The 22071-nt window shown below is 46.0% G+C and overlaps 1 protein-coding gene across 9 annotated transcripts in view; it reads left to right on the top strand.

Moving 5' to 3' along the window:
• Nucleotides 1-22071, top strand: part of RNF4 (ring finger protein 4) — a 42352-nt gene that overhangs the window by 12444 nt on the left and 7837 nt on the right. For 6 of the 9 annotated variants that reach the window (XM_082390956.1, XM_082390954.1, XM_082390955.1 and 3 more), the window contains exons 2-4: nucleotides 6723-6893; nucleotides 10295-10409; nucleotides 12496-12589. In XM_082390956.1, coding sequence (XP_082247082.1) covers nucleotides 6876-6893; nucleotides 10295-10409; nucleotides 12496-12589 — 227 coding nt within the window. In that variant the 5' untranslated portion in view covers nucleotides 6723-6875. Of the gene's footprint in view, nucleotides 1-6722; nucleotides 6894-10294; nucleotides 10410-12495; nucleotides 12590-17670; nucleotides 17740-22071 lie in introns of all 9 variants that reach the window. The other 3 variants (XM_082390958.1, XM_082390957.1, XR_014244239.1) reach the window with 2 other exon arrangements.

Here is a 22071-nt window from a genome sequence, read left to right as displayed (position 1 = left end):
CATTGGGGTGTATGTGTCTTTTTGAATTATGGTTTTCTCTGGGTATATGCCCAGTAGTGGGATTGCTGGGTCATATGGTAATTCTATTTTTAGTTTTTTAAGGAACCTCCATACTGTTCTCCATAGTGGCTGTATCAATTTACATTCCCACCAACAGTGCAAGAGGGTTCCCTTTTCTCCACACCCTCTGCAGCATTTGTTGTTTGTGGATTTTCTGATGATGCCCATTCTAACTGGTGTGAGGTGATACCTCATTGTAGTTTTGATTTGCATTTCTCTAATAATTAGTGATGTTGAGCAGCTTTTCATGTGCTTCTTGGCCATCTGTATGTCCTCTTTGGAGAAATGTCTATTTAGGTCTTCTGCCCATGTTTGGATTGGGTTGTTTGTTTTTTTGATATTGAGCTGCGTGAGCTGTTTATATATTTTGGAGATTAATCCTTTGTCTGTTGATTAATTTGCAAATATTTTCTCCCATTCTGAGGCTGTCTTTTCATCTTGTTTGTAGTTTCCTTTGCTTTGCAAAAGGTTTTAAGTTTCATTAGGTCCCATTTGTTTATTTTTGTTTTTATTTCCATTACTCGAGGAGGTGGATCAAAAAATATCTTGCTGTGATTTATGTCAAAGAGTGTTCTTCCTATGTTTTCCTCTAAGAGTTTTATAGTGTCTGGTCTTACATTTAGGTCTCTAATCCATTTTGAGTTTTTTTTGTGTGTATGGTGTTAGGGAGTGTTCTAATTTCATTCTTTTACATGTAGCTGTCCAGTTTTGCTAGCACCACTTATTGAAGAGGTTGCCTTTTCTCCATTGTATATTCTTGCCTCCTTTATCAAAGATAAGGTGACCATATGTGTGTGGGTTTATCTCTGGGCTTTTTCTCCTGCTCCATTGATCTATATTTGTTTTTGTGCCAGTACCATACTGTCTTGATTACTGTAGCTTTGTAGTATAGTCTGAAGTTAGCGAGTCTGATTCCTCCAGCTCTGTTTTTTTCCCTCAAGACTGCTTTGTTCTAGTTCTGTAAAAAATGCCATTGGTAATTTGTTAGGGATGGCATTGAATCTGTAGATTGCTTTGGGTGGTATAGTCATTTTCACAATATTGATTCTTCCAGTCCAAGAACATGGTATATCTCTCCATTTGTTTGTATCATCTTTGATTTCTTGATTTCTTTCATCATTGTCTTATAGTTTTCTGCGTACAGGTCTTTTGTCTCCCTAGGTAGGTTTATTCCTAGGTATTTTATGCTTTTTGTTGCAGTGGTAAATGGGAGTGTTTCCTTAATTTCTCTTTTGGATTTTTCATCATTAGTGTATAAGAATGCAGGAGATTTCTGTGCATTAATTTTGTATCCTGCAGCTTTACCAAATTCATTGATTAGCTCTAGTAGTTTTCTGGTGCCATCTTTAGGATTCTTTATGTATAGTATCATGTCATCTGCAAACAGTGACAGTTTTACTTTTTCTTTTCCAATTTGTATTCCTTTTATTTCTTTTTCTTCTCTGATTGCCGTGGCTTGGACTTCCAAAACTATGTTGAATAATAGTGGCGAGAGTGGACATCCTTCTCTTGTTCCTGATCTTAGAGGAAACGCTTTCAGTTTTTCACCGTTGAGAATGATGTTTGCTGTGGGTTCGTCGTATATGGCCTTTATTATGTTGAGGTAGTTTCCCTCTACGCCCACTTTCTGGAGAGTTTTTATCATAAATGGGTGTTGAATTTTGTCAAAAGCTTTTTCTGCATCTATTGAGATGATCCTATGGTTTTTACCCTTCAATTTGTTAATATGGTCCCATTGATTGATTTGCATATATTGAAGAATCCTTGCATCCTTGGGATAAATCCCACTTGATCATGGTGTATGATCCTTTGAATGTGTTGTTGGATTCTGTTTGCTAGTATTTTGTTGAGGATTTTTGCATCTATATTCATCAGTGATATTGGTCTGTAATTTTCTTTTTTTGTAGCATCTTTGTCTGGTTTTGGTATCAGGGTGATGGTGGCCTCATAGAATGAGTTTGGGAGTGTTCCTTCCTCTGCAATTTTTTGGAAGAGTTTGAGAAGGATGGGTGTTAGCTCTTCTCTAAATGTTTGATAGAATTCACCTGTGAAGCCATCTGGTCCTGGACTTTTGTTTGTTGGAAGATTTTTAATCTCAGTTTCATTAGTTGTGATTAGTCTGTTCATATTTTCTAATTCTTCCTGGTTCAGTCCTGGATGGTTATACCTTTCTAAGAATTTGTCCATTTCTTCCAGGTTGTCCATTTTATTGGCATAGAGTTGCTTGTAGTAGTCTCTTAGGATGCTTTGTATTTCTGTGGTGTCTGTTGTAAATTCTCCCTTTTCATTTCTAACTTTATTGATTTGAATCCTCTCCCTCTTTTTCTTGATAAGTCTGGCTAATGGTTTATCAGTTTTGTTTATCTTCTCAAAGAACCAGCTTTTAGTTTTATTGATCTTTGCTGTTTTTTTCTTTGTTTCTATTTCATTTATTTCTGCTCTGATCTTTATGATTTTTTTCCTTCTACTAACTTTGGGTTTTGTTTGTTCTTTCTCTAGTTCCTTTAGGTGTAAAGTTAGATTGTTTATTTGGGATTTTTCTTGTTTCTTGAGGTAGGCTTGTATTGCTATAAACTTTCCTCTTAGAACTGCTTTTGCTGCATCCAGTAGGTTTTGGATCGTTGTGTTTTTGTTGTCATTTGTCTTTAGGTATTTTTTTTTTTTTTTTTTTTTTTTTTAAATTATTTATTTATTTCTTTATTTTTGGCTGTGTTGGGTCTTCGTTTCTGTGCGAGGGCTTCCTCTAATTGCGGCAAGTGGGGCCACTCTTCATCGCGGTGTGCGGGCCTCTCACTATTGCGGCCTTTCCCGTTGCGGAGCACAGGCTCCAGACGCACAGGCTCAGTAGTTGTGGCTCACGGGCCCAGTTGCTCCGCGGCATGTGGGATCTTCCCGGACCAGGGCCCGAACCCATGTCCCCTGCATTGGCAGGCAGATTCTCAACCACTGCGCCACCAGGGAAGCCCCTTGTCTTTAGGTATTTTTTGATTTCCTCTTTGATTTCTTCAGTGATCTCTTGGTTATTTAGTAACATACTGTTTAAGCCTTCATGTGTTTGTGTTTTTTATGTTTTTTTCCCTGTAATTGATTTCTAATCTCATGGTGTGGTCAGAAAAGATGCTTGATATGATTTTAGTTTTCTTAAATTTACTGAGACTTGATTTGTGACCCAAGATGTGATCTATCCTGGAGAATGTTCCATGCGCACTTGAGAAGAAAGTGTAATCTGCTATTTTCAGATGGGATGTCCTATAAATATCAATTAAATCTATCTGGTCTGTTGTGTCATTTAAAGCTTGTGTTTCCTTATTAATTTTCTGTTTGGATGATCTGTCTATTGGTGTAAGTGAGGTATTAAAGTCCCCCACTATTATTGTGTTACTGTCGATTTCCTCTTTTATAGCTGTTAGCAGTTGCCTTATGTATTGAGGTGTTCCTATGTTGGGTGCATATATATTTATAATTGTTATATCTTCTTCTTGGATTGATCCCTTCATCGTTATGTTGTGTCTTCCCTTGTTTCTTGTAACATTCTTTATTTTAAAGTCTGTTTTATCTGATATGAGTATTGCTCCTCCAGCTTTGTTGTGATTTCCATTTGCATGGAGTATCTTTTTCCATCCCCTCACTTTCAGTCTGTCTGTGTCCCTAGGTCTGAAGTGGGTCTCTTGTAGACAGCATATATATGTTTGCTTAATTGTTTAATTGTTTGCTTTTGTAGGTCCTTTTCTTTTGTGTTTCCCAGTTAGAGAAGTTCCTTTAGCATTTGTTGTAGAGCTGGTTTGGTGGTACTGAATTCTCTTAGCTTTTGCTTGTCTGTAAAGCTTTTGATTTCTCCATCTAATCTGAATGAGATCCTTGCCTGGTAGAGTAATCTTGGTTGTAGATTCTTCCCTTTCATCACTTTAAATATGTCATGCCCCTCCCTTCTGGCTTGTAGAGTTTCGCTGAGAAATCAGCTCTTAACCTTATGGGAGTTCCCTTGTATGTTATTTGTTGTTTTTCCCTTGTTGCTTTATTTTTGTCAATTTGATTACATGTTTTTCCTTGGGTTTATCCTGCCTGAGACTCTCTGAGCTTCCTGGGCTTGGGTGGCTATTTCCTTTCCCATGTTAGGGAAGTTTTCAACTATAATCTCTTCAAATATTTTCTCGGTTCCTTTCTCTCTCTCTTCTCCTTCTGGGACCCCTATAATGCGAATGTTGTTGTGTTTAATGTTGTCCCAGACGTCTCTTAGGCTGTCTTCATTTCTTTTCATTCTTTTTTCTTTATTCTGTTACACAGCAGTGAATTCCACCATTCTGTTTTCCAGGTCACTTATCCATTCTTCTGCCTCAGTTATTCTGCGATTGATTCCTTGTAGTGTAGTTTTCATTTCAGTTATTGTATTGTTCATCTCTCTTTTTTTTTTTTTTTAAGAAATTCACGTTCTTTTATTTATTTATTTATTTATTTATGACTGTGTTGAGTCTTTGTTTCTGTGCGAGGGCTTTCTCTAGTTGCGGCAAGTGGGGACCACTCTTCATCGCGGTGCGTGGGCCTCTCACCATCGCGGCCTCTCTTGTTGTGGAGCACAGGCTCCAGACGCGCAGGCTCAGTAGTTGTGGCTCACGGGCCCAGTCGCTCCGCGGCATGTGGGATCTTCCCAGACCAGGGCTCGAACCTGTGTCCCCTGCATTGGCAGGCAGATTCTCAACCACTGCGCCACCAGGGAAGCCCCGGTATTGTTCATCTCTTGTTTGTTTGTTCTTTAATTCTTATAGGTCTTTGTTAAACATTTCTTGCATCTTCTCGATCTTTGCCTCCATGCTTTTCTGAGATCCTGGATCATCTTCACTATCATTATTCTGAATTCTTTTTCTGGAACGTTGCGTATCTCCACTTCATTTCATTGTTTTTCTGGGGTTTTATCTTGTTCCTTCATCTGGTACATAGCCCTCTGCCTTTTCATCTTGTCTATCTTTCTGTGAATGTGGTTTTTGTTCCACAGGCTGCAGGATTGTAGTTTTTCTTGCTTCTGCTGTCTGCCCTCTGGTGGATGAGGCTATCTGGGCAGTCCCTTTAATGTGTTTTCTCCTGGCAAACCTCCTCTGGCCTCTCCTTATCCTCCTGGTTTCTTTGGCACCTGGCTCATTTGCCCCAGTTACCACAGCTGAGCTGCCTGCCAGCAGCCACCCCCGGATAGGAGCTGGTGGCTGGATTTATTCATTGCTGTATTCCGGGGTAGGAGCCATACTGATAAGTGAATGAGGTGGGGAGATGTGCAGTCGTGGGTTCTTTTTTAAAGCTGGATTGGGTGCAGTGTTGCACAGCACTTAAGGGCTTGAGCAAAGGGGTGGAGCTGTTCAGTGGGCAGTACATTTGGAGAGACTGCAAGGCTGGTGCTGGCAGAACAAGTCAGTGATACCCACCCACAGTCCTTGAGCCTTTAAAATGTGCACACTGGTCCAAGTGCTCTTTGCATTAACTCCTGTAATCCTCACACACCCATTGAGGTGGGTGCTGTCTTGTTCTGTAGATAAGGAAGTAAGGCACAGAGAAGTTCAGTGTTTCGCCAGAGGTCACAAGTAGGGATTTTGGAGGCCTGACCCCTGTCCAAGTTGTCTGGCTCTGGAGATGTGCTCTAACTGTAAGGCCAGCTTGCTTCCACAGGCCATGCTTAGGAGTTAGGACATGATGGGGAACCAGGGAAAGGCTGTGGGGGTCGGCTCTATGTTTTAGAGAGATGCGTTGGCAGTAGGGTAGAAGGGTACCAGGAGATGGGCAGTCATTTGGAGGAGGTAGCGGCATGGGAGATGAGAAGAAAGGTGGGTTTGAGAGTGGTCCTGCATTAATTTCGCTCAGATATGACTAGTTCTCCCCAGCTCCGAGGCCATTGTCTTAGGCCATTGGTTCTCGTGCTGTAGCCTCTGGAGCAGAACCGTCAGAATTGCCTAGGAGGTTGTTAGGAGTGCAGAGTTTTGAGCCCCATCCCAGACCTGCTGAATCAGAATCTAGTTTAACAAGCCCTCCAGGTGAGCCTGACGTTCAGGCCACTATCGCCCAGGACCGGGTGACCACAGAGCCTTCTCCTTGCTTTGACTCTCCTCTGGTCCCTCAGCCTTGCCCTGAGCTCAGGCCCTCCCCCACTAGAAGCCCTTCTACACGGATTACACCCTGACTCCTGGCTCCACGTTTTTGCTTCTCATTTGTTGCTTTATCCACTGCATCCCTGAACACTGATTTATCGTGGTTAGTTGCCACCTTTCAGTGGGCCCTGAGTGAATCCAAGGGCCTCTCATTCTCCAATAGCCTCCGCATCTGCTGCCTTCTCTGCTCTTCCTGGAACCTGCTTGGCTTCCCAATCCACAGTTTCTTGGGTTTTCTCTACTTGTGTTGCCAGTGACAGAAGTCTCAGCTGGGTACACAGGGTGGGTTTCAACGGCCAGAAAGGAGGGCAAGAGGTGGCATAATGTTTCCAACTGCAGGCTTTAGGGTCAGGTAGTCCTGTATTCTACAAGAATGCTTACTTCTTAAGAAGAATATGGATTAAGAACATAAATTGCATAAAGTGTTCAGCAAAGCACGCAGCTGACAGAAAGGACCAGTAAGTGATTGAACTGAACTTTGCTGTTGATGATGCAGGGGGCAGCATTTATCAACTTGATATCTTTGTTTTTCAGGGCTTGAAGATACTGGAAATCTATCTGGCTCCAAATTCCTATGCTAGCCAGAGGATGAATAACGAGCAGGCATGAGAGGTTGAGGCATTCAGCTTCCCTGCAAATCTTGGTATAGATCACGTCCTTCTCTATAGGTTGGAACCACAGAGCACAATGAGTACGGTGAGTTTTGTAAGTTCATGAATTTTATTTTTTCAGGTTAAACAATTACTTCATTCCTTGTGTACCTTAATGAGAGTACCATAAAGGTGCTTCTAAGTAACCCTAGTTCTTAAAGGAGCGTGTACAGGACCTTCTGGTAGTTACACCCACCTGGTTGTCTTTGGTCAGAGTCCAGTGTTTTGGGTGGTGCCCTAAAGACAGAAGCCTGAGGATGGTTGAGGGTTTTGAAGTTTTATACCTCCAGAGCAGCTGTCAGTGTCCTGGAAATATTAGGGCTCTGGTTTATTTAATTATTTACAGCCCAATTTTCCGTTTTTCCTTCTGTTTCTTTTCCCTGTGTAGTTCTTGGTCCGATGTGAGCATCGGTAGCCGTAATAACCCTTGGTGAGTTTTCTTACGGTCAGTGACCAAAGTTGGTAAGTCACTGTAACTCCTGTTTAGAGCTTTTATCAGACTGCAGGGGCAGGCAGCTCGGTTTGGTGTAACCCAGATGTCACCTGGAGCCCTTTGAGTCCGGAGAGTGCCTGAAGGTCCCCCTCCCCACTTTACACCCTATTAACAAGGCTGCTCATATGATCTAAACTCAAAACAGCTGTTTTCTGAGATAGTGCGTTCACATCAGGTGGACCAGATGTGAAACTCATACTCTCTTTCCAGGTTCCAGAAGTGCTGTGAATGGTGTTGGGAGGGGTGGTGCAGGATAAGGCTGAACAAACGGTTCCCAGGGTGATAGAAACCGTGGTAAAAATCCTGTAGACTCTGTTCACCGACCCCCACCCCCTCCCCTTGGCCCATCCCTTCCGACCACTCCTGGCCCCCACTGTGTTCCAGACCCATTGTTGACATTCTTACACAAAAGGGCCTTTGTTTCCCTGGACCTACCTTTTTAAAGGGCAGATGACCTCCCATCTTGGTCCCATATCTGCAGCTTGCCACCACAGTTCACCTGCAGGGAAACCTCCTAAGCCTGGGCACCTCACCTCTGAAGCCCACGCTCTGCCCAGGAGGATGTGAACAGACAGAGCAGTGTAGCCTCTTATAAGGGTGTGTGAAGAATTTGGTTAAAATTTCCTCAGAGTGGTGTGAATAACTTGTGTGGAGGTGATCAGATGGTCAGTTTTAACTGGAAGCTGTGAGGGCTCTGCTGTTAAAAAGCAGGAGAGCGTGACAAGAGTAGCAGGAAGGCAGAGGGGGCAAAGTCTTTTCCCGTGTTCTAGGGTTTCTTGAGCCTGGCCCTGTGCTAACAGCCACCTCCTGCCTGCCCTCAGGGAGTACAGGTGGAAGAGGAGGTGGAGTAGCAGTTCTGGAGGCTTCTTGCGGGGAGAGGGAGGAGGAGGAGGAGGTCATGAGATGGTCAACCGGAGAGGATGAAGAATGTCCTCATAATGGAGCTGACAACTGAGTAGCTTCCTGAAAGCTGTGTAAGAATTGGCTGAGTGAAGAAGGGAAGGGATGGGTGGTCCAGGCTGGGAAGGATGCCAGGTTAAGGGCAGGGAGAGGCTGAAAGAGCAGCCAGGAAAGGACTGCTGTTGGGGGGGGTTGGGGGTGAGAGTTGGCAGGACACATTACTGCAGTGACCACAAAGGGGTTTTTCGGGTTCAGCACCTGGACTTTGGCCAGGACCTATGACTGCTTCTTACCTCCCTCAGTGGGAAAGCTGCACAGGTAGGGGCACGAAGGGTTCTGTTTAGCAGTGTCTGCTAAGACGGATTTGGTCGTTTTCAGAGGATGGAAGATACAAGGGCAACTTCAAAGAGAGTGGGGTGAAAGTTAAGGAGCCCTAAGTAATGTGGTAGCTGCTGGGGCAAGTCGTGTCAACCCCAGGGCGTGGCTCGGGCCTGGGTGCCAGCCCCCCGAGGGACAGAGGGGCTCCTCACTGGACCGTTGGGAGCAGCTGCTGTCGCTGGCCTCTGGGCCTTCCTGGGGGTGCTTCCCTGTTCCTCAGGCCCGCGGGGGCTGCTAAACCCAGCTACACTTCCGAAGCTTCTCACGCTGCCATGTGACAGGCAGTCAGGACACAAACGGAGTCAGGCTTCTCTGTGTTGCCAGAGCGCTGGGCTGGGTGATGGATGTCCCGAGTCTTGTGCACATCTCACGGACACTTGGCTGTCCTCCAGCGTTCCCAGGGACAGGAAGCCTGGTAAGGCGTATGCGGAACTAGGGTAGGAGCGCTGTCTGCCGACAGCACTCAGTACTATGCGTGCGGTATGTCGCCTCACCCTTGGGAGAGCTCTGCGAGTCTGGTACTGGTGAGCAGGTTCAGACTTAGTAGTGAGGTGACTGCCCCACGCCGCCCAGTGTGAAGCAGAGCAGGCCCGGTGCCAGTGAGGAGCGGGACGGGCCAGGGGAGAGAAGCCCCGAGGCACAGGGAGCCAGGCTTGGCTGGGGCCGCACAGGGTGGGAGTGATGAGGCTGCGGCTCAGCGGGCAGGTTCTGTCTCTTGAGGCAGATGGCAGGGGGCGGGTTCTCAACGCGTCGTTCACGGCCAGCCAGGCCCCAGCCAGGCCGGAAATGCTGGAGCACATTGGTAAACCAGCTCGAGGATGTGGAAGAAAGGCTGGTTCAGGGAGTCTGGGCTGCAGATAGGCTGATTAACAGCTCGGACCTTCCAGAAGGCATGTCTCTCGGGCAGCCCCTGGGAACAGCCTTTTAAAAACTTTGGTTCTTGGAGTACCTACTGTACAGCACAGGGAACTCTGCTCAACACTCTGCAATGATCTTTATGGAAAAGAGTCTAAAAAAAGAGTGGATATATGTATATGTGTAACTAATTCACTTTGCTGTACAGTGGAAACTGCACAACATTGTATGTAAATCAACTATACTCCAATGAAAAAGTTTTTTAAAAAGTTCTCATCACAAGAAAAAAAAATAAAACTTTGGTTCTTGGAGCTGTGGCGGGGGATTATTAGGGTGTAAACTACAACTTGATAGTATCCTAAAAGGTTAGAGGCCAGAAACCTTTCCCAAAGAAAGACCCACTTTTCCAGTGAATAGAAACTTGGGAAACTGAAGGGCTTTGGGCTGAAAAACAGAAAGGGCTCAGTGAGGCCAAATACAAATCCAAGGAAAATAGGTCTGTAACTTTTGGTTAAAAGAAGGGGTTTCTGGCCAAATCCCAACCTGGACCAGAGGCTTCCATAGAGTTATGTGTCATGTACTTTTGACAGACCAATAGTCTTTATAACAAAAGTTTTACTTTATAGAATTTGTATTCACTATATGTTCTGCATGATTTCTTTCTATAAACATTCAGCGTTCTAGAATCTCAGGTTTTGAAAGGACCCTGACCGCAGGTCTGCTCACTAGCCGCCTATTCTTCTTAATGAGTTGATCTTTTTATTCTTCTGGCTGAAATCTTACTGGTCAGGAGCTTATGTAACTGTTTCTTTTTCCCCCGATACCCTCAGAGAAAGCGTCGTGGAGGAACAGTAAATTCTAGACAAGCTCAGAAGCGAACTCGAGAAGCGTCCTCCCCCCCTGAGATGGCCCTGGAGGCAGAACCCATAGAACTTGTGGAGAGCGGTAAGATTGCCAGTGACACTGGGCATGAGTGAGCACATATGCCCAACATGCCACCTACCAGCCACGGGTCTTGTGCAAGTTACACAACCTGTAACTCAGCCTTAGTTTCCTCATCTGAAACGGGGGATAATGTTGTGCATATATATGCAGTAGCTGTTGCGTAGAGTTGTCATAGCACTGAGATGAGTCAGTGACACAGAACGCTTAGAACAGTGCTTGGCACATAACACTATACGAGGTTCAGCTTGTATCAGTGTATTTATAAGACCTACAGTCTCAGACTCACCTACCGTTCGCAACTTAAAAAAGCTAAAGTGAGCAAGAGCTGCCCCCTTGGTTACCCTGAGACCTCCACAGGTTTAGGAACGGCCACTCAGCTGGGCTAACCATCCAGCCTTTCGGGGATGTGCAGCATGGAAGTGGAGACTGCCGTGGGTCCACCTTTTCTCTTTGAAACTGTGCCTCAACTTAGTTGGCCTCGGGAAGTACTCAACTTTCTTCCTCTCTCCTTCATTAAGACAAAAAATTGCCCCAGCAGGCAGACTTGTTGACAGAGCTGCGTGTGTTGGAAGGAGTTTGGTGCAGGCAGAGGCCAGATTGGCTTTTTCCCCTTCTTCCTGCCTCCTCAGGGGAGTGGCACATGGCCTGAATCAAGTCCCTCAGCTCTGCATGTAGTAAGATTGTTTTTATAATTACGATGCCTGAAAACTGACATTTGAGGAGAAGCAAGCAACTTGTCTATAGATTTCATGGGCCCTTCAGGGGCGTGAAGTTGTCCATATTGTCTCTGTGGTCTCTGAGCTTCACTTCTAACATAAATTCACAGCCCGGGGCCATCCTCCCGTCCACCCCAAAGCTGATGCCCTGGTGTCTGAATTCTGCCACCCTTCAGGAGAGGCTGGTGCAGGAGGCTCCTCATTTGGGACTCTGAGCCCACAAGTGGATCTCCAACCTGGCCAAGATCCACTGCTTTCCACTGCAGCACTTCTCGTCCTCAGGCAGTCTTACACCCGTGTGCAGGGCTGTATGTATGCACAAGCTGCCCGTTGGAATACCGTTTTATTTGTAGGAGCCAAAAATTGTGTCCATCAGAAAGAGAGCGGTTCTGTAAATTATGGTATATCCATATATGGACTATTCTTTAAAAAGAATGAAGTCATTTTGTATAAATTACGTTGGACATCTTTGATGTATTGTGGTTTTTATTCCTGTGAAACTTTTTAATACATGAGAACAAGTTTGAATATGTTAAATGTATTACAAGTCACTTTCCCTGAGTATTAAACAAACATTATTTCTAAAAGTTCTTCCCTCCTACTTTTTAATGTTAATAATAGTAGAAACAAACATGGTTGTAAGTCTTGTTTCAGTTGATATAAATGGAAGTTGTACTCTGCCCTTCCTTTCTGCCTGCTGGATGTAAGCGCTGGTGACCGTTTGGCACGTGCCTTTCCCCCCTTGTCCTGTGCTCAAGTAGACAGACGGTGCGCTGTCCTCTAGGGCTCAAAGGCAAGTTGCAGAACAGGCCCGACCCATTTGGGTGGGTTGGGGTTCTAGGGGACCAGTAAATAAACCCTTGTTGTCCACCCAAGTGGGAAGCACTTGAGAGCTAAATGGAGATTAAAACGTAACTGATGAAGGTGCAGAGCTAAGCATGACCGGAGGTCTGAGGGGAGCAGAGGTTCCAGACAGATCCGTCCCAAAGCCCAAGCTGAGCGTGCTTGGTCCTTTCCCCAGATGTGCACCCCCCATCCCACCTCAGGTAAGTCGCTGCCTCTCCCCTGTGAATGAGCTGAGCAGGGTCGGGGCACGGAGGCCTAGCTGTGTGGCAGTGTGAGGCCACGGGGAGAGGTGTGCGTGTGCACAGACACACACAGGATGGTGTATTTGTAAAGCCCATATACCCTGTTGCTCACAGCAAAATTCTGGAAGAGTATTCATTGCCTGTCACCCCTTTACTTCTGTACTTCAGGGATTTTAGTTTGGTATAAGACTGTGCTCTGTTTGTAATCATATTAATAATGAAACTTAGAGCAATAGGCCTTTACTTTCCTCCTAAAGCTTGTTAAAATGCTTTATTTTGAAGCTGGAGATGAAATAGTGGACCTCACCTGTGAATCTTTAGAGCCTGTGGTCGTCGACCTGACTCACAGCGACTCTGTCGTGGTAAGTGCTGGAACGTGAGGCTTGCCCTTTCTTGGCTGTGGGCCCCTGGCCTGCACGTCTGAAGGCCTTGGTCACAGGCTACAGCTTGGGCTAAAGAAGGCATGCTTTCAGTGACTGGTGCTCAAGATGGAAAATGTTTCAGGAAAATCATTTGTTGTGACTTTATTGCTTAAACTAATCACATTAGTAAATCTCTGTGACCCTGTCCTTTACATAGCTGGCCATAAAGCCTTTTGGGGGGAACTCTGAGGCCCGATCTCTCTTTGGTCCCTGATTCTACACTTAACACCAGCTGTGTGACCTTGGGCAAGTTGCTTAGCCTCATTCACTTTGTCCATAAAATGGGGATAATGCCATCCATGTCAGTAGAGTATTGTGAGGATTAAAAGAGATCCTGTATTTGAGTGCCTGGCACCTAACGTGGTGCCCAGTAAAGCTGAGTAAATGTGAGTTTACACCCTCGCGGCTGGTGGGAATGGGGATATTTGCTCAGCACTGCCAGTGGGAAATCTCTCGAGTCCCAGAAGCAGCTGCCTCGGAGGATACAGGCCCCCTGCGTTGCCACCGGATGCCTTGGTTGTGTCGTGCCTCCAGGGAGGGTGGCACCTGGGAGGCTGCTTGTGCCCCCTCCCACAGGGGGCATGCCTGCCCCTGTGCGGCCCTCAGGAAGGAGACCTGGTCTGGTCAGGGGACATGTGGAGAAGCGGTTCTGGCAGACTGGCTCCACGGGTCAGGGGTGCATAGCTGTGTGTGGGTCTGGGAGTCTGGTCAGCCCACAGACCCACATCCTGGGGACGCACTGGCCTCTTGGGATGCTTCTGCAGTGCCTTTTGATGCAGTGTGCAGTTGTGTGGAGTGGAGGTGGTGACACCCTGGACGGTCTTGGGCCAGTAGGGGGCAGGTGCTGCTGAGGGCTTCGGTTTGGTGGGGCGAGTGGGGTTGCTAGGAGCTGAGTCTTCCCCTTGGCCTTGGGGCTGTCCTGGCTGTGCTTAGAACCGTAGACTAGGGTTGCACTGAGAAGCTTCAAGACTTTAAAAGGAGAAAAGAGTGAGGACAGGGAACTGTCTTGACAAATTAAGAGATTTAGACCCTGGTCAGTCTGAAACTGCTGGGCTGTCCTGTGGGGTGTCCTTCCCTCTCATTCCTCCCCTCCCCCCATCCCAAAGGCAAGGCAGCTGCCCTTGCTGCATCATCAGACCGTCCCCAGCAGATTTTGGATGAATGCTCAGGGGAGACCATGGCCCCCAAACAGGAGGCAGTAATTTCCCTGGAGACCGGTGGGAACTTTCTGAGATAAGCCTGAGCAGGTTTAGCTGTAAGTGGTCCCTTCCTGGGCCTGATTAGTGTGATTTCTAAGGCAGTGGGTCCCCAACCATTGGGCCGCAGACCGGTACTGGTCCGCAGGCTGTTAGGAACCGGACCGCAGAGCAGGAGGTGAGCAGCAAGCGAGCAAAGTTTCATCTGGGGCTCCCCGTTGCTCGCATTACTGCCTGAACCATACACCCTCCGCCCACCACCCCGCCACTGGTCCACAGAAAAATGGTCTTCCACAAACCCGGTCCCTGGTTCCAAAAAGGCTGGGACCGCTGTTCTAAGGTACACACATTTGGGTTGGTTCATTCCGGATTTTCCGTGACATCTTCTGGGAAAATACCCGAATGAACTTTTCAGCCAAGCCAATACATACAGCTTTGCCCCTGCTCCCTGCAGGCTCCCTGAGGTCCTGGAAAGGTAGCTTAATTTGGTACCTTGGCTGCAGCCTCAGCCCAGTTGCTGATTAACACTTAAAAGTGCTGCCAGTCCTGAATTTCTCTAATACTCCGTGCCCGCCTGCAGTGTGCCAGGCCCTGGGGAGATGGCCAGGATTCTGCTCACAAGACCGTGTTTTCTGCCCTCAAGGAGACAATGATTGGCTTCTGTTGGGTGACAGACCCACACCATCATGTCCCCTTTTACGCCTTGGTTTTGTTTTGATGGCCAGTCTGCCCTCCCTACATGGGCTTCTTTTCTGAGCTTTCCAGCCTTCTTCCTGTTTCTCTGGGTGTGGAGAGTCATTGAGAGACACCAGGATGGGAAGGCTAGAGTTGGGGGGGCTGCCCTGGGAGTGGGTGGATAGCCAGGGGCAGGTGGATAGGTGAAGGGGAGGCTCTCTTGAGAAGCAGGAGTCCTCGCTTCTCGTCCCAGAGGCACCAGCCAGTTTGGTCAGAGGACTTAACCTTCCCATGACCTCAGTGTCCCCAGACATAGAATAATTGTTTTGGACTTAATAGCACCCCTTATTCTAATCATCCTTCATTCTTTGTTGGTGTTTAATAAATCCAAATGCCAGTTTTAAAATTTACAGTGAGAAGTATACCTGAGGCTGAAATTCTCACTCTCTAAAGCAGATCTACTTGGAAAACCTAATAGTATTATTAACTTATCAAGGGGCATCTATTAGAGGAGTTACAAGTTTAGGGTTACCTCAGGCCCCGCCTACAGGAGAGTATGAAATGAATAAATGTATCGCTTCCCAAATTGGGGTAATCTTACCAGTTCCACCAGAATGCCGGGGGACAGGCTTAAGTGTACCACTTCAACCTCACCCGGGAGTAGCTCTGCATCTTCACATCCCAGGATCCAGGGACAACGTTAGAACTCTTGTGAACCCTCTTAAGACTGGATGAGAAACTACGCAGGCTATGTTTTTCTAACTCTAAGGAATCCTAAACCCCTGATGAATTAGGAGAAATTTTAAAAGCTGTAAGGTGCAATGAGACCTTGTACATCTCTGCTTTGATATTTTCCCTCAAAATTTAACTTATTTTTGGCATTGCATACCCAAAAAAGGCCGTCACTGCTGGGTCCTAGGGTGTGTATGTCTTTGATTGTCACTGTATAGTGACAAGCTGTTTTCCAGAGAGGATGTACCAGTTTATGCTCCCACCAGCGCTGGAGGTTCTTATGCTTCCACATCTCACTGCCACTGTAACTTTTAGCCAGTCTGGTGTTGCCTAGAGTATCCCATGTGGTTTTAATGTGTGTTTTCCCATCACTGGTGGGGTTGAACATCTTTTCATGTTTAGTGGTGTTTCATTTTCCTCTTCGGCGAATTGCCTGTTGCAATCTTTTTTTTTTTTTTTTTTTAAACACTGAGTCTTTTTTTCTACTCATTTTTCTGTGTGATTGTCGACCTTGTCTCATTTTTTAGGAATTCTTTATAAGTTCTAAAAATATGAGCCTGCCATTAGTTGTGTTTTGAATCTGCTACTCAGAGGCTCGTCTTTTCTCTTTTTGGTTTATGTACAGAGGTTCTTAATTTTAATACAGTTGAATTTATCAATTTGTTGATGAAAATCCCATACCATAAAAATATGTTCCTCTATTCCAAAAGTTTTACTGTTTTGCGTTTCACATTTAGGTCTATAATCTATATGAGTTTTGTGTTTTTTTTTTTTTTAATTTGTTTTATTTATTTTTGGCTGCATTGGATCTTTGTTGCGGTGCGCGGGCTTCTCATTACGGCGGCTTCTCTTGTTGCAGAGCACGGGCTATAGGCACGCGGGCTTCAGTAGTTGTGGCTCGCGGGCTCTAGAGTGCAGGCTCAGTAGTCATGGTGCATGGGCTTAGTTGCTCTGCGGCATGTGGGATCTTGCCAGACCAGGGCTGGAACCCATGTCCCCTGCATTGGCAGGCGGGTTCTTAACCACTGCGCCACCAGGAAAGCCCTTTGTGTATGGTTTGAGATAAGATTAAATACCTCTCAGTGAAGATTTATAATATTCCCTGGAGTGATTTTGCAAGTCTTTTGTTAGAAGATTTATTTCTAGGTACATGGTATTTTAGGATGCTATAAAAAAAAAAAAGGTGTTTAAATTTTTCACTTTTTTGTTTTTATTATTTGCTAATATAAAGAAATGCAGTTGGTTTTTCTTTTTTTAGTCTAACAGTTCTTAATCTGTAAATCTTTTTTTAAAAATTTATTTATTTTTATTTATTTATTTTTGGCTGCATTGGGTCTTTGTTGCTGTGTGCGGGCTTTCTCTAATTGCGGTGAGCGGGGGCTACTCTTCTGTTGCGGTGCGCGGGCTTCTCATTGAGGCGGCTTCTCTTGTTGCGGAGCACGGGCTCTAGGTGCGCGGGCTTCAGTAGTTGTGGCCCGCGGCCTCTAGAGCGCTGGCTCAGTAGTTGTGGCGCATGGGCTTAGTTGCTCTGCAGCATGTGGGATATTCCCAGACCAGGGCTCAAACCCATGTCTCCTGCACTGGCAGGCGGATTTTTAACCGCTGCGCCACCAGGGAAGCCTTTAATCTGTAAATCTTTGAATTTCTATGTACACAGAACAAGTTTTGGTTCTTCTCTATTTCCCTTTTTTTTCCCCTTCGCCTTAACACACTGGCTAAAAAATTCAACACTGACTGAATAAAAATGGTGACAGTCATGGACATTCTTGTTTCATTCTAAATCTGAAAGAGTCCTTTCAGAGTTCCACCATTAAATAAGACTTCTGCTGTAAGTTCTTTTGATTTGTTTATATCCTTTACCAGAGTGGAAAAGTTTCTCTATTTCCTGTTTGGCTATAAGTTTCATCTTGAATCAATGTCGAAATTTAACAATTTCATCTAATGTTGCTTTTTCCCCTTTCATGTGTTGAAGTGGAGAATTATGTTGGTTTCTAGTGTTAAACCACTTAAGCATTGTGGTCATGGCATTATCTTTTTATGTTGCTAGATTTGGTTTGCTAATGTTTTATATATAATTTTGCCTCTATTTTTATGAGTAAGATTGGTGGTCTGTAATTTTTCCTTATAGAGTTCTGGTATCAGCGTATTGGTATCTTTACAAAGTGAGTTGGGCACCTTTTTTTCCGTTCCACAGAAGATTTTGTAAGATTGGACTATTTCTTCCATGAATGTTTGTTAGAACCCGACAGTGAAGTACATAGAGTTTTAATAGATTTTGGTAATTACATTTTTTAGGAGTTTGTTGATTTCATCTAAAGTTTTCACTTTTATTTGCATAAATTTGTTCATAATGTCTTATGTTCTGTGGAATCTATAGTGATGTCTCCTTTTTCATTTCTGATACTGGTTATTTGTGTTTTCTATTTTTTTAGATTAGTATCACCAGAGCTTTATTAGATCTTTCAAAGAACCAACTTTTAGCTTTGTGGATCCTTTCTCTTGTAAGTTTTTCATTCATTGATTATTCCTTTCTTTGCTTGAGTTTATTTTGCTGTTTTTCTAATTTTCATCATTTCTTTTCCAATAAATGCATTAAAGATTTATACTGTGTTTAGCTATATCCTACAAATTGTGTTACTGGTACTTTACATTTAATTCAACATTTATCAAGTTTATATTTTTTAACTTCCAAATGTATGGGTACTTTCTTTTTGTTATTGATTGCTTGCAGTATTGGTCAGAAAATACATTCTGTATGTCAGTTCTTTGATACTTACTGGGTCTTGCTTTAAGCCTGGCTTGCCCCCGACGGCTGGCCTTCGCTAGATAACCTGCCCCCATGGCTCCTGCCTGGGCCTTGGTTTCTCTGTGGGGCTTTCAAAAGTAGGCTTCAATTTTTTAAGAATCCTCTGTGCTTTTTTTCCCTCTGGATTACTGTATTCCCTATACTGTTGACCGAATTCTTCTCTTTTTTTGATACCTCTTTATTTAAAAATATGTATGTTTTATCTTGTTTTTGGTTGTTTTCAGTGGAAAAATGGATGGAATTACCAGCCTGCCATTTATTGGAAGTCTCTGCTTGTTTTCCATCCTTCTGCTTGCTTTCTTTTTTTATTTTTTTAATTAATTAATTAATTTTTGGCTGCCTTGGGTCTTCGTTGCTGTGCATGGGCATTCTCTAGTTGCGGCGAGCGGGGGCTTCTCTTTGTTGCGGTGCGTGGGCTTGTTATTGCAGTGGCTTCTCTTGTTGCAGAGCACAGGCTCTAGGTGCGCAGGCTTCAGTAGTTCCAGCACGTGGGCTCAGTAGTTGTAGCGCACGGGCTTAGTTGCTCCGCGGCATGTGGGATCTTCCTGGACCAGGGCTTGAACCCGTGTCCCCTGCATTAGCAGGTGGATTCTTAACCACTGCGCCACCAGGGAAGTCCCATCCTTCTGCTTTCTTATCTGGTTTGATAGATGAATTAAAATTTTCAGACCACTTTTCATGAGCATTTGCAGTATGCCAGTCTCTGTTCCAGCTGGAAGTGATGCAGTGATGGAAAAGAGACTCACTCCTCTTGTTAAGAAACTGAGTCTTCCAGGGGGAAGTTATTAAAAAGGGTACTTGCTTGGACTATTTTCCTTCATTGAATTTCAAAAGATTGTTTCTTTTAAAGTCAGGTTGGTTTTCCTGGAATCTTGTTTTGTTCTGTTCCCATAGTGTACTAATGTATAGAGCTATTATACTCTGTGTTATACTCTGTACCTCACCTGGTTTATGATTTATGAGACTGTTGAAAGGGTCTGCTTGGTGAAGGCTTCCTTGCAGGCAGGGACAGAGCCTGGTCTGTCTCTGGCTGGGAATAGTAAAGGGCATGAGAGGTACACAGTGACTGCTAGAATGAGTGAATGAACCAGCGTAATTATATATGAAGGAAGAAGAGCCAGACATCATATCGAAGAATTGGGGAAACGAAACAGTTGTCCGTGGAATCTGATATGATTGCTTACTCGACTGGGATGTTCATGTCAGCACCAGTCTTCCTGGTGCTCGTGGCGGTGCTACAGTAAAAGTACTCTGTAGTTGTGTGATGCGTGCACCTGTTGGATCTGAGGAGTATCCTTTGTGGGCATGGTGGTTGCAGATGGCTGTTTCTTCCAGTGGAATGATGTGCTGTGCTGCCTTGGAAGGTCATTTAAAGCAAGCGGCTCTCCGAGCTCCCAGCTGGATGAGCTTTCTTAGAAATGCCAGAGGTCAGCTTGCCTACAGAGGACCCCAGTGACCCTGCTACTTGGTTCCATTCTGTTGTTTCACCCCAGCATGTTGCTGTCACCCTAAGAATGCCAAGCGTTTTGTCCACTAGTAGAAGAAAGGCTTATCCTGCCCCACTGACCAGGAGTCTGTGACATGGGTGTCAGCGTTTGCAGGTGTTCTGAGGCTCACGTGTGCTTCAGAAGCTCACAGGGGCTCTGGGTGCCTGACCTGGAGTCAGTGTGCCCAGGTGTGGAAGCAGGCGGCACCGGTGCTACTGTGGGTTGTTCATGCCCCACGTGTCTCCTCCACTTGTCTCTAACACACTGCCTGTGGTTTATTCTAGAGTCAGGAAAGAGAAGCCAGGCTGAAGGTGGGGTGGAATGTGTGGGTCTGAGCTTGAGCCAGTTTGTCACAGTGTTGATTTGGCTGTTCATACTTGGGGACTGGGGAATTGTTTCCGTTTGGTATTTTGTTTCTTTGAAAGGCCTCTCAGCCAGATGAGAGGCCCAAGAGCTTGTATTATTCCTATTTCCATCTGTTTACTCCTAGAGTCAACATTTCTGAAGCCCCGATGCTTTTCCCCACCTCTGTCTCTTGTGCTAGGTAAGCACTTTGTTACCTGCAGGGCTATGGCCACGGGGAAGGGACATTCCAGAGCACCTGCAGACACCTGCAGAGTTCTTGATTTTTTCTTTTTTTTTTTTTTTTTTTGTCTGCGTTGGGTCTTTGCTGCTGTGCGCGGGCTTTCTCTAGTTGCGGCGAGCAGGGGCTACTCTTTGTTGTGGTGCGCGGGCTTCTCATTGCAGTGGCTTCTCTTGTTGCAGAGCACGGGCTCGAGGCACGCAAGCTTCAGTAGTTGTGGTACGTGGGCTCAGTAGTTGTGGCTTGCGGGCCCTAGAGTGCAGGCTCAGTAGTGTGGCACATGGGCTTAGTTGCTCTGTGGCATGTGGGATCTTCCCGGACCAGGGCTCAAACCCGTGTCCCCTGCATTGGCAGGTGGATTCTTAACCATTGCGCCACCAGGGAAGTCCAGAGTTCTCGATTTGTTGCGATTCGGCTGCTGGGTGGAGGGAACACCAGCGATAGTACGTCACCTCCATCAGCTAGGAGGTGGCTCCGGGTCACAGGAAGGCATGGAGCTGGGAGGCCAGGCTGTGGTGCCATTCTTTTCTGCCCTTCGGGCAAGAAGCCTCATCTCTGAGCTGTTCTTCCATTGAGCATGGGGACAGAGTCATCACCAGTGAAGGCGGCCCTCTGGCCACCGTGTATTCATTTACCTAGTAGTTAAGTATGGAGCACCTGCCGTTGTGCCAGCAGCATCCTGGGCCTTGGGACTTTCCTGGGGGCTCAGTGTTCAGGTCCGGCCCCGGCTTGGCACTGCCAAGAGGCGAGCTGGGTCTGACTCACAAGAGCCTGTGGAGACCTGGTTGCCACATTCTGGTGGCCTGGGACCCAGTGGCGTCACATTCCTTCCAGGTGCATCCACACCTGGTCAGTGGTCCTTCTTGGCAAAGGGCAGTAAAAGCAGTGTTGGAGTGGAGGAAAACTGGGGTCTTCCCTGCCCACAGCAGAATTTCCTTCTGTTCTTGGCTAACTTCAGAGCTCCCCTTCTAGACTTCACATGGACAGCACCTTCTGCCAGCCCCAGCTTGTCTTCCAGTTCATGGTCCTGGTGATGAAGTTGACTGTCGCCAGTTCCACAGTCACACTTTCCAGCTTCTTCTGGGGGGAGGGGAAGTGTCTTCAGTGGCTTCTCATCTGCAAAATGGAGATCTTTATGCTCAGACCTTCTTCCTTCCTGCGATGGCCATTTGTATTGGTCAGGGTTGAGGTTGGAAAAACCGAATCCACTCTAGTTATTCTGGAGCAGAAGTGGATTTTAATACATGGGAGGGGGACTTCCCTGGTGGCAGTGGGCAGTGGTTAAAAATCCACCTGCCAGTGCAGGGGACACGGGTTTGATCCCTGGTCTGGGAAGAATGCCACATGCCGCAGAACAACTAAGCCCATGCGCCACAACTACTGATCCTGCGCTCTAGAGCCCGCGAGCCACAACTGCTGAGCCCGCGAGCCACAACTACTGAGCCTGCGTGCCACAACTACTGAAGCCCACGTGCCTAGAGCCCATGCTCCGCGACAAGAGAAGCCACCGCAATGAGAAGCCCGCGCACCGCAACGAAGAGTAGCCCCTGCTCGCCACAACTAGAGAAAGCCCGCACACAGCAATGAAGACCCAACACAGCCAAAAATAAAATATTAATTAAAAAAAAATAGACACGGGAGGAGTTGCTTCGTGGTGTTTAAAGGCTGGAGGAGCAGGTGTCTAGGAATAACTCCGGACATCTCAGCCTTGACGCACCATGGGAGCTGCTACCTCTGCTCCAAGCAGAAGGATGGGAGGGGGCAGCTACCACCTGTATTAATCTGTTCGGGCTCAAGGAAATGCTACTGTGTCTCCTTGCTTGGGAGGACAGACCTGGGCTTTGGACATTGCAGCCTCGGCCACGACTGCCTTTTGATACCCGCATCTGTGTCCACCTACAGCAGCTGAAATTGTCCTCCACCCTTCTGCCCTCCAAATAGCATGAGTGTGTCTCAC

The sequence above is a fragment of the Balaenoptera borealis genome (genome assembly GCF_965194805.1).
Source record: "Balaenoptera borealis genome assembly, chromosome: 4".
Classification (NCBI taxonomy): domain Eukaryota; kingdom Metazoa; phylum Chordata; class Mammalia; order Artiodactyla; family Balaenopteridae; genus Balaenoptera; species Balaenoptera borealis.
Note: the sequence above shows the minus strand (reverse complement) of the source record. Positions and strands in the feature narration are given on the sequence as shown.